The 12,623-nt window shown below is 36.5% G+C and overlaps 1 protein-coding gene across 1 annotated transcript in view; it reads left to right on the top strand.

Moving 5' to 3' along the window:
* CAND1 (cullin associated and neddylation dissociated 1) overlaps window positions 1-9,207 on the top strand; it is a 31,592-nt gene extending 22,385 nt beyond the window's left edge. Inside the window, exons 9-15 of the mRNA XM_075428204.1 lie at window positions 531-672; window positions 1,315-2,808; window positions 3,550-3,645; window positions 5,348-5,517; window positions 5,617-5,781; window positions 5,997-6,104; window positions 7,164-9,207. Coding sequence (XP_075284319.1) covers window positions 531-672; window positions 1,315-2,808; window positions 3,550-3,645; window positions 5,348-5,517; window positions 5,617-5,781; window positions 5,997-6,104; window positions 7,164-7,388 — 2,400 coding nt within the window. The 3' untranslated portion in view covers window positions 7,389-9,207. The remainder of the gene's footprint in view (window positions 1-530; window positions 673-1,314; window positions 2,809-3,549; window positions 3,646-5,347; window positions 5,518-5,616; window positions 5,782-5,996; window positions 6,105-7,163) is intronic.
* Window positions 9,208-12,623: the final 3,416 nt, after the last annotated feature.

Raw genomic sequence — 12,623 nt, 5'->3', positions numbered from 1 at the left:
CATAGAGAGCAAGCCAGGTAAACTGGCGTGGAAAAATGCAGCAGTCTTGGAAACTGAAATTACCAACTCATGCAAATCTGCATATCTGACTTCAGTTGTTTACCATCACTTGTAAAAGTTGCATGTCCTATGCAGTTTAGCCAAATTACCAAAGCAAAATAGGGTTTCATTTGTGCGTTCTGTATGCAGACATGAGCTCTAATGGTCAAGATAAAACTTAATTTGCTACAACGTATTTTATTTGCAGAACAAAAAAGATAGCGCTGGAAAACTTTCTAAGGAAATTATTTGGGTGACTTCTCAATTCTTGCTCTCTACAGTTTTATTAATGCAAATCTATTTTTACTTTGTTTAATCTCACCTTTTAAAGTTAAATTACTTTTTTTTAGAAAGCAATTATTTTGAATCTTAATTTCCCAGTATTTATATAACTTCTGTAATAGAGGAGTAGATCCCCCCCGCCCCCCAGTGATCAAAGATGAGAAAAATGTCAGCTATTGTATCAATTAACAGATGTGTGATGATTACAGGTCCCCAACATAGTTAAAGCCTTGCACAAACAGATGAAAGAGAAAAGTGTGAAGACTCGTCAGTGTTGCTTTAACATGTTGACTGAGCTAGTAAATGTATTACCTGGAGCCCTTACACAACATGTTCCTGTACTTGTACCAGGTACGAGAAACATCTTATTAATTTAGTAAAGATTTATTAGTAAATTGGATGTGAAGTTTCAAAATCTTTAAGTCTTGACTGTGCATTTCGCAAAAAGCTTTGAAGTGTTGCTTCTGTTTAAAGGAATTGGCGAAATAATCAGCTACTGTGTGGATCCATATAAATATTTTAGTGACATATTTCCATTAGTCTTGAAAACAAGGATTGGCTCTAAGATTGAGGTTTTTTTCTTCTATATCTAAAAAAACGTTAATTTGCTTCTTAATTGCAAGACCAAATTGCCTTGTTTCCCATCTCAACAGAGCAAAATTTATTTTCGTCTGTATTTTAGCTTTTAGGACCTGAAATGTTGAATCTTGAAGTAACAGGGAAAAGTAAGTTTGGGAAAGTTAAAGGTTCAGAATGCCATTATAATTAAGAAAATACATCACAAACCATCAAATGGCCCATGTCCTCTGTGTAGAGGAAGCTTGAAAACTAATTGATTGAATAAAATGATGAAAGGGGCTTGTAAGTATTCAAGAAAGGCATGGGAGCAGGAAAACATAAATTGAGTCTAGCTCCCTTCCTTCAGAAATTTCGAAGTGTTCTAACAGAATATAATTACCTAACCTAAAAATACATTTTTCTTTTTTATTCCAGGAATAATTTTTTCACTGAATGACAAATCAAGTTCTTCTAATCTGAAGATAGATGCTTTGTCCTGTTTGTATGTGATCCTCTGCAATCATTCTCCCCAAGTCTTTCATCCTCATGTTCAAGCATTGGTACCTCCAGTTGTAGCTTGTGTTGGAGACCCATTTTACAAGATAACATCAGAGGCACTTTTGGTTACCCAACAACTTGTGAAAGTCATTCGACCTTTAGATCAGCCTTCTTCCTTTGATGCTACTCCTTACATCAAAGATTTGTTTACTTGTACAATCAAGAGATTAAAGGCTGCTGACATTGATCAGGAGGTGAAAGAAAGGGCAATATCTTGCATGGGTCAAATAATCTGTAGCCTTGGTGACAGCCTAGGCACAGACCTGCCTAGTACACTGCAGATCTTCCTAGAGAGACTGAAGAATGAGATCACTCGGTTAACTACAGTGAAGGCCATGACATTGATTGCTGGTTCTCCTTTGAAGATAGATTTGAGACCAATCCTTGGGGAAGGAGTTCCCATTCTTGCTTCTTTTTTGAGAAAGAACCAGCGAGCTTTGAAACTGGGCACTCTTTCTGCTCTAGATATTTTAATTAAAAATTACAGTGATAGCTTGACAGCTGCCATGATTGATGCTGTTCTGGATGAGCTTCCACCTCTGATTAGTGAAAGTGATATGCACGTATCACAGATGGCCATCAGTTTTCTGACAACGCTGGCTAAAGTATATCCTTCCTCCCTGTCAAAGATTAGTGGGTCTATTCTCAATGAACTTATTGGGCTGGTGAGATCACCTCTACTTCAGGGTGGAGCACTTAGTGCCATGCTAGAATTTTTCCAAGCTTTGGTTGTGACTGGTACAAATAATTTAGGCTATATGGATTTACTGCGCATGTTAACGGGTCCAGTGTACTCACAGAGCACAGCACTTACTCACAAGCAGTCTTACTATTCCATTGCCAAATGTGTTGCTGCTCTTACTCGAGCCTGCCCTAAGGAAGGACCAGCTGTTGTAGGTCAGTTCATTCAAGATGTCAAGAACTCAAGGTCCACGGATTCTATTCGGCTTTTGGCTTTGCTTTCTCTTGGGGAAGTTGGGCATCACATTGACTTAAGTGGACAAATTGAGCTGAAGTCAGTAATACTAGAAGCATTCTCCTCTCCTAGTGAAGAAGTCAAATCAGCGGCATCTTATGCCTTAGGCAGTATTAGTGTTGGCAATCTTCCGGAGTATCTGCCATTTGTCTTACAAGAAATAACCAGTCAACCTAAGAGGCAATACCTTCTTCTTCATTCCTTGAAAGAAATAATTAGCTCTGCATCAGTGATTGGTCTCAAACCGTATGTTGAGAACATCTGGGCCTTACTCCTGAAACACTGCGAATGTGCAGAAGAGGGTACAAGGAATGTTGTTGCTGAATGCTTGGGCAAGCTTACGTTAATAGACCCAGAGACTCTGCTTCCACGACTCAAGGGATACTTGGCATCAGGTGAGTAGTAGTAACTCCTGTACATAATTAATAATAAATTGATCTAGTTTTGCAAATTACTTGCTTAAAAATGGAGATACTCTTGAAGTTTTGCTTTCCTTCCCCCCAACAATGTGAAGCTTAGGTGGTTCTGTTTTTACTAGAAGTTAGTCATACATAAAATGAATGAATTGCATGTTCTCCTTTCAGACTGTGTGGTGTTTCTGTTAACGATGTTGTGTTTAACTAGGAGTTATAAACTTGGAAGGGAGGGAGCATGGGCAACAAAGAGACAGTGCTACTTGACAAACCAGTTGCAACATGTTGACATTTTGGTGTGAATTACAGTATTCCTAATTTTCAGATAGGAATTCTGAGATTTTTTAAGAATTAGAAAGGGTTGTTTTGCATAATTCATTAATCAGTTTCCTGTCAAGAGTATTGATGCTTTTTCTTCGCGTGCTTCCGCTTTAAAGAGGAGAGTGGTTTGTAGGCCTATGTGGTGAATTAAAAATTCTGTCCTATTAGGCTCATTACTTGAAGTTTCTGTAGCAGATAATGTTGAATGTTAAGGTCTTTCTTCTCCTGTTTAAAATGTAACACAAGTACAAAACATACTGTATTGCTAGCAATAAGGAACATTTTTTTTCTTACATGTTCTTAAGAGTATGAGGGGTTTAAAAAGAATGGAATTGAACGTAATTTAAATTCTGTAGCTGTGCTGTTTTAATGTTACATATTTACACTTCTGCTTCGTATTAGGGTCCTCATATGCTCGAAGTTCGGTGGTTACTGCTGTCAAGTTCACTATTTCTGATCATCCACAACCCATAGACCCACTCTTGAAGAACTGCATAGGTAAGTTCTCCAGTAACAGCTTCTACGTTTTCAATTCTATTGCACTTAAAAAATGTTTGTTCTGTTTTCAGAAGAAAATATTCTGCAGGTACCAGAATTAGCTGCTAATGGTAACTGTTGGAACAGTTATAAAATGTTTCCGTACTGGCCAACTATTTGTATTAATTCTAGCTTGTTTGACTTTGAGCAGTAAAAGTTGTGTGATAAAAATGGCGCGTATTGAAGCTGTGGTAGGCAAAGAATACAGAGAGCTGGGGCTTTTAGGAAGATAGTACCGGAAAGCTGGTTTCCTTTGCCATACTCTTGCCAAATGTATCAGTTTGATGTAGTAAGGTACTGTCTTTGCCCAGCAGGGTGGTCTTAGAAATATTTGACATTTAGTCATTTAAAATGTGTATGCACATGTGAATTCTGAGTATTACCAGGTGGCAAATTGTAGATTTAGAACCTTAGGATTCAATAATGCCTTGTGACCTGAAAGTTATGGAAGCGTGTATATTTTTACAGGGATAAGGTAATCAGAGCTTTCAATATAGCATCAGTATGATGAAGAACTTGGCAATGCTGTGTTTTTTTGCTATTTTTTCATTTGTATGACAAAGTATTGTAGACTTGTTTAATATGCTGTGGTGAATGTTTTATAGTGACTTGATTACAGGTTTGAAGATCTGTAAAAATTGTGTATACTGCTAATAGGAGGAAAAAGATTAATCTTTGAAAACGTACAGTTTTGTAGAGAGCAAGCTTTTTATTTGTAGGGAAGTGGTGTGAGTTGCTATGTGTTATTTTCATCATTAAGCTTAAAATTTTTTCATAATATGTTAAACAATTGACTATGCTTACGGCTTTTTCCCCCCTGCTGTCCCTCCCACTGAAGCTGCCTTGCCTCTTTGGTTTCTTGAAATACATACTGATTATCCAGTCGAAAAGCTATTGCTATCTAATATTTAAAAAAATTTCAGTCACCTTTATTTTTGTTACCCGGGTTTTTTTTTAATTTTTTTGCTGTGTAGAAGTCACTCTGTTTACACCCTTTTGCTTTTCTTGTTTTAAAAATTTCACTCCTCTTGGAAGTTGCTAGTAAAATTTTACAAACATTGGGGAAAAGCATGATCTGTTCCTGTAGGCATTTATTTTAACAAGGCTGTGTTATAGAACTGTAGACACTCTAAACTGAAAATGCCCAGTGTGTGGTTGCTACATTAATATATACTGAGTGGACTTCTCTTGTGGTAACTTAGGAATTCTCAATATATGTCAATATAAGGGTTAAAAATCAATTTTGATAGTTTCCTTAAAAGGTGTTCTCTAATTCTGGAACTGCAGAATTTAAATTGGTTCTCTAATGCATGTTCTGAGAGACTTTAATGGAGAAAAAGAAAGACTGTGTTATACCATTTTAGTTAATTTACACACTGTGCGTTTTAAAAAAGGTTGCAGTGTTGCTGTTAGCCATTTATTTTGGTGATGTTTTTTCTACTTCTGCTTCATTATCTGAAATGCTATGTATCTCAACTTTTGATACGATTATAATTAGATAGATTTGTGTAATCATGCTAAAATAGCAGGTATTTGTCTGTGTTACATCAAAATAAGTCCTGCACTATATCCATTTGAAAGGTTGAAACTAAGTGAAGCTATTTTTGAAGTAGCAAATGAAAAAGGTCCTGACAGGTTGAATTATTTCTGCACATGATTGCAGGTGATTTTCTGAAAACATTGGAGGATCCAGATCTCAATGTCAGGAGAGTAGCCCTAGTGACGTTTAACTCAGCTGCACACAATAAACCATCATTAATAAGGGACCTCTTAGATACTGTGCTTCCTCATCTTTACAATGAAACAAAAGTCCGAAAGGAATTAATCCGAGAGGTATGTTAACCGAGAAAAACACTGCTAAATATGTGTAAGTAGATTCTTTTGTTTTTCTAAATATATTACTTCTTAACTTTGTGTTTTGTTTGCTTACAGGTGGAAATGGGACCATTTAAGCATACAGTTGATGATGGCTTGGACATAAGGAAGGCAGCTTTTGAGTGCATGTATACTCTTTTGGATAGCTGTTTGGATAGACTAGATATATTTGAATTCTTAAACCATGTTGAAGATGGCTTGAAGGATCACTATGATATTAAGGTTAGCTGTCATTTTTCTCTGTGTGACTTAAAATATTTTAAATACTGAATAGACTTAAATGGTAAAAATACTACTCCATATGCTGAAGTATTTCACTATATTTGCGAGTTTCATTAAAGAGTTGCTGTTAAGGTTACACAGCGTTGTAGGAAATAGATCTCCATATATGTGCACTGAACATAACTAATTGCTGAATTGTTTTTTTCTCAACCTAGATGCTAACCTTTTTAATGTTGGTGAGACTGTCTACCCTTTGTCCAAGCGCGGTGCTGCAGAGGTTGGATAGGCTTGTCGAACCTTTGCGTGCTACATGTACAACTAAGGTATTTAAATTTAAACTTATTTAAGTTAATTATTTTGTGGTGTCTTGTACAAATGAACTCAAGTATGAAGAATACTTCTGTACTGCTGCAGCATTTCTTGAGTTATAGTTGAAAAGCTGCAGTAAGCAGAATAATGAAAGTATGTGGGCCTTCATACATGTATTAAACTTTTCGAAATTACAAATGGAAGCATGGACTTATTAGCTTCTTTTTAAAAATCGTGTTTCTTTGATGCCATTTCTTTTGTTCGTTAAAAATTTAGCTGCCACTCGGGCAACTTGTAAGTCTCACTTGATTATAAATAGAGAAGCTGGAATACTAAGAGTTTTTCCGATTCATGATGATTACGTTGTTTCAGACAAGCATTTGAATGCTAAAGGATGGAGACAGTGTAAAACAGTCCTTTTGGTTGTTTGTTTTTTTCCCCCTTCATTTATATTACAAGATTCTTGGATCTGGGCACAGTTAGTCTCCTTCCATTCCTCTTGTCTTGATCCACCTACATGCTCTGACAGTCATTTAATGCCTAATTTACATTGCTTTTCCATTACTGTAGTCTGTTACATTTCACATCAATAAATTTGACTCCTTTGGTTGGTAATTTATGTTTGTACTACTGAAACATCTTTGAGAATTATAACAGAAGGTTAAGTGGTTATTCCAGTGAAGGTCAACTTTTAGAAAAAGTGCTGTTCTCTGAAAGCGCTGTGATAATATCAGTTCAATGTTGCTTACTGACCTTACTAGCAAGAGCTTGGCTGCTATAACTGTTTTGATTTGGTAATTGACTTGGTAGCAAACAGCCTTTTTCTGCGTACCTTGCAGTGTTCAACTTTCAGTCTATTTGTAAACTTCTGGTAAAATTTGGCTAAAAAGTAGATGGGGGTGTGTGGTTTATTTGTTTGGATTTTTTTAAGAGCTTAGGCCATTTTGAAAGCTATGCAGAGCGGCAGTATGGAAGGAATTAGGTCTTTGTAAGATACTTTTTTTTTTTTTTAAGGGGGGTGTAGAGGGAGAGTTAAGCAAAAGTTTCCAGCGTATTTTCAATTTTCTCCCTAGGTAAAGGCAAACTCAGTGAAACAGGAGTTTGAAAAGCAAGATGAACTGAAGCGGTCTGCTATGAGGGCAGTAGCAGCGCTTCTAACCATTCCAGAAGCAGAGAAGAGTCCATTAATGAGTGAATTTCAGTCACAGATAAGCTCTAACCCGGAGCTGGCAGCCATCTTCGAAAGTATCCAAAAAGATTCATCATCCACTAACTTGGAATCAATGGACACTAGTTAGATGTTTCTCCAAAGTGGGGACCATTATGCTGAACCATATGATGCACTGAATTGACAGGTTATGAGTAAGAAACAGAAAAAGTATCTAATCTACACATTGTTCCACTTTATTTACCTTTATGGAGACAGTTGGCTTTTCCCATTGTTGCTTTTCTAGCATTTATTCCAGAAATGTATTTCCATAACTCAGAGTTTGTTAACTACTCTTGTTTTAGTGGATTTGGCCACATTTGGGAATTAAAACGTTGACGTATGGTGTATGGAAACAGGTTCCAACATCCATTTGCCCTGTAATGTTTAGGATTAAAATGTCTAAATTTTGTGACCGTGATTTTTTTTTTTTCTTTTATTCACTCTTTCTACTTGTAAAAAAAAAGGTGGGGGGAGGTGGGAATCAAGCATCCAGGTGCACCATGTTTTTGTATAACTCTCTGTTCTTTTTTGTTTCAACTTCAGAAATTGGTTTGGCTGGCAGATGAATTCTGTGTAAGATGTATTATATTAAAGAGAGGGTTTGGGCACAGTTCAAAAAAGGCAGACATATATGTAATTTTTAAAGGTGTGGGGATTAGAAAACAAATATCCCTGTTGTGCACACTGATTTTGCATGAGCAAGTTTACAAATATATATTGTCTGTAAAACAGCATGTGCAGTTTATTCATAATGCAAGTTAAAAGAAGTTCTACTGTATCAGTGCAGTTTTCAGGTATTTTGACATACAGACCATTCATACAGTAAGAGATGAATGAAGGTTGATTTCTTAACCCAGCTTTTTAAAATGCCAGTAGTATGACCCTGCAGATGTTATTACAGTAAATATGACAATTCCTGCAGTTTTCATGGTGTTTCATTCCCAAAGGCTGGATCCCCTGGAATTGAGGTGGACAAACCTGGACATCGGAGGGAAATAGGATGAGATGGAGGTAGAATGAGCAGAGAGCAACAATAACTGCTCAGTGGCTCCTGAACTCTGGATTCAACTTTGCTTTTGTTATAAAAGTATGAAAGGAAGTTTCTTCAGTGGCTTCAACCTCCTATTCTTCATCCAACAGCTTTGTTAAGGCACTAATGTATGGTGTTACCTAGAGAAGTATTGCCAGACCATCCTTTTGTGCCTGTCGGAATGTTTTCTGGCACATAGAACCACCAGTAAATTGCAGTGTTGCAAGTGTCATACAGTATTCTGGCAAGATAGGAAAGAGGGAATGGTAAGAGAGAGAGAGACCAAGAGATAGACAGCAAACGGATACAAGAAAAAAAATCTGCCGTGAATATGCTGAGGTAATCTAGAAGTGGACCAGGAGGTGATAGCTGGCAGTCCCGCAGTGAACTGGATTTGGGAATTTGATAGCAGAAGATGGGGAACCACTGCCTCAAATTGAGACTTGACATTACTTGGTTAATGCAATTGCTTAGTTGTCTTTTTTTTTTTTGGTCAGATGTTAATTTGGTTTTTCTCTGGTTAACTGGTGTTTTTTAGCTAGTTTGATATTTTGGAAACCTGTTACATGGATATGTGGCGTAAGCTGCTACATGAGTAAACAAACATACATTATTATGACCTCAGAGACAGTTTCTTGTGAGCACTGGGATTCGGGGGCACATTCTTAGCCTTACATGCTTGCAGGTTGGGAAGAGCACGGGAGATATTGGTGCATTTTAATAAAAAGACCTGAATGAAGACATCTATGAACTCATTCAGTGGTAACAATTTTAATGCTGTAGAAATTTTTGAAATTGTAGCTTTCTCTGTCTCCAAAGTCTTCATACTAATGTAACAATTGTCTGCTAGAAGTAGAAATAAATGAGATTAAACATACCAACATATCTAAATGTCATAAAAAAGAATGGGATGACTCTAGAGAGAAACCATATGGTAGACATAGCACTGTGAATAAGGTGCATTTTATCTTGCTGTGTAACTGGTCTACTTCAATTACAGCAATATGCAGGCCTCCTAACTGAGAATCTGTTGTGCTAATTAGTTGTCAAACTAAACTTAGATCTTTCCTGTTAAGTTTGAGTTCATTGAACTGTTTTATAGACCTAAAGCTAGGTGTGAGAATGGTATGATAAACATGAAATGTGAGGCTGAAATATGCAAACGGAGTAGGTGACAACGGTGAGTAAACAGAATACTTGTATTCGTAGTTGAGAGATTTATGTGTGTGTTTATGTACTACAATAACACCTAATGTGGTGGATGTAAATAATCTTCACTGTTTTACAGTACATTGCAATGGAGCAAGCTTAAGGACAGAAGAGAAGGTTGAGCTATATTGCATAGTGAATGCCTTCTTGTAAGAGAGCAATTTTCACTTTGACCACTGGTGGAGCAGATGGGAACACAAGAATTAAGTCTTCCCTGTAAATTACAGAAATTCTAAGAGTATGGTTCTTTCCGAGTAGCAGCTGGTTATTTTGACAACTTAGGAAGACAGACTCATAAAGGTTATAATTACACCATAATTACTGAAATTATTTATTAGTTTTGTAAGATCTAACTAGGTTAGGTGTTCAAATTCCACTGACTTTCACTGGATCACTTGACTGAAAGATTTTTTTTTTGTTTTGTTTTCCCTACTATATATCCAAGTATTTCGGTAAAACTGCTGTATTTATGCTTTTATTGCAATTAGGTTCAGGTCATTCTGTTAAGGATGATGTCAAGAATGCCTGTATCTGTTCTTTAAATGCTAAATATCTGAAATTAAAATCTGAAATTACTCTCACTAAACCTAAACCAGACTTCTAAAAGGTTGCTTCAAAGATATAGAGATATATATATATAAAGATATATAAAGACAGTGTTTTTCATCATTTTGCACACAGGCAATGGAGACCAGTTAATAAGCTGGTGCATAATATAGAAATGGTTGACTAGACCTCGCATTGTAGATTCTTGCCTTTAAATATTTTTGTATCTCAAACGTACTTAATGCTCTGATTTTCCATGAAAAGTCTTTGCAAGGGAGGTCTTTTCTAAAATTATAAATTGAAAACTACAAGTACCTCAATCGTGTAAATTTATTTTTTAAAATATAATTTTCCTTCAAAATGTTACATCTAATACAGCAGTAGACAAAATAAAAAGAGCTGAACCACTTCCAGATTGTATTTTTATGAGGTGAACAAAGCAGTATGTATGCATGTAAGCAGCATTGCTTCTCTCAAATGAAGGATTATTTTAACATTTCATCAACTCGAATTAGAAATACGAATTAAAAGTTCGTATCTGCTACTGTTGTATTTGGCTTGATGGATATACGCAGTAATAATGCTAGGAACGAGTTCACCCTGTTCTGGTGGACTGGTTAGTAGTAGTCATTTAGCAACTGTTCTCATGTTTACTGGTACTTCCCCTTCCTCACCTCCCCTTGAGATGACTTTAAAAGCAAAGTAACATGGCCTTGGAAGTGTTAGGGTTGTGGGTTTTTTTGTTTTTATTTATCCTGACTGAAATGATGCCTGTTTCTGCCAAATACCCAACAGTTAAGCCTGCGGCGTCTGAGTTTTCTTTCCCTGTTACTCTAAACTTCAGATAAGACGTACTTTTTTTGTTGTTACTGTTCTTAAAATTAATTTCAGATAAATGATAACTGCTAGTCAGTTTATTACTTTCTTCCTGTCCTTGTTCCCTTCTTTCTACAAGATGGAAAGCTTTGCTTGCTGTATGAGTGGACGCGAACAGGCAGGCGTTGCCACATCGAGCGTGGCCCCCTGCTTTAAGAGAGCTCTTCAGTACAGAGTTATGGCTCTTACACTTAAACTACCCTTTTTCATCATTATCCATCTGTAATTTTTCATTGTGTCTGAGTTTGGGGGAGGAGAGGGAAATCTGAGTTCTTGATAGTAATGAAGTAAATCAGTCTTCCATGACCAGTGTTGGTGAAGCAGGGAAGTTTTCTGCAAGAGGTGCTTTTGAGAGGATCAGACATTTTTGTCTTGATAGGGAGTTAGACTTCTTTAGATTTGTTTCCACCCCATGAGGCTTTAATGTTTCCACATAATCTTTGATGAGGAGAAAATTGCCTTCAGAAAGGTCATCCGTCCCCCAAACCAAACAAAAGTGTTTCTGTTGATATTAGCCTGTATATTGTGGTTTAGAGCATAACCCTGAAAAAGATAAGAAATTAAGAGTGTGTTTGAGAACCACACAGACGCTGGCTGGAAGACAGATGTTACTTGAAATGCAGCACTAAGAGAAAATGAAGTCTTAAAGTGAGAATAGAGAAAATGAAGTCTTAAAGTGAGAATAGAGAAAATGAAGTCCTAAAGTGAGAATACTTTCATTTAAAATAATTCTCCTGTCTTTTGTGTTCTGCCTTTGATCATGTTTTTGAAGAATGGGAAATACGGGGGGGGGGGGGGGTGATTAGCAAGCTGTGAACTTCTGTGATCCCAGAATTTAAGGGTTTAATTTCTATTCCCTGCTGCGTCCTTAAAAAAAATAAAATCCATCCAGAGGTATTTTGAGAAAAGTATGTAGTAATTCTGAAAATACTTTTATTCTGAAGGAGTCAGAAGTTTTTTTTATTATATTTTCATTATTTTTTTTCTTATGAAGAACAGGAGGATTTCTACTACCTGAAAATTTGGAGGCTGCTGCAGACTTCAGGAAATAAACTCTGTGTGTCACTTGGTTCAGTGCAGTAAAGATACTCCCATAGGTGAAAAAGTTTGTAATTCACTCTTTCCCAAGGTTCTTTTATTAATAGATTTAAAAAAAAAAAAAGATTGTTCACATATGACTGCAGTTTCCATTGAACTTCCAGCCTTTCTGCTCTTCAACTGAACAAGTATTGGACTCTTAATCATGTGATTACTGTTACTTTGGATGCCACTCTTCCTGGGGATTCTGGATGTAATCTGAAGTGTAATCTGAAGTCCCCTAAGAAGACTTTTCTTTCTCCAGTCCTTACTAAGGATATTTGCTAGGTGGCTCAGGTTTATCTCCCATATCTACGACATTTCTGTTGTGTGTGAAGACAATTCTTCCATGAATTGCATGTACCATCCATTTTATGGAGGGATTTCTCAGAGAGATGCTGTGCTTCAATGCATCTGAACGCCATTTTTGAGGAAGTTCGTAGTTCAGCCACTCCCCTCTGCAGTGAAAATCCAGTATACCTAAAATTCACTGTAATTTAGAGTATTTAAAAAAACAAACAAATACACATTTCCTTATTTCAACACATACCTAAGGACAAAATAAAACAATCTGTTCCATGTGCA

Source organism: Opisthocomus hoazin, chromosome 8, assembly GCF_030867145.1.
Source record: "Opisthocomus hoazin isolate bOpiHoa1 chromosome 8, bOpiHoa1.hap1, whole genome shotgun sequence".
Taxonomy (NCBI): Eukaryota; Metazoa; Chordata; class Aves; order Opisthocomiformes; family Opisthocomidae; genus Opisthocomus; species Opisthocomus hoazin.
The sequence above is the reverse complement of the archived record's forward strand: the minus strand, read 5'-3'. Positions and strand labels throughout refer to the sequence as shown.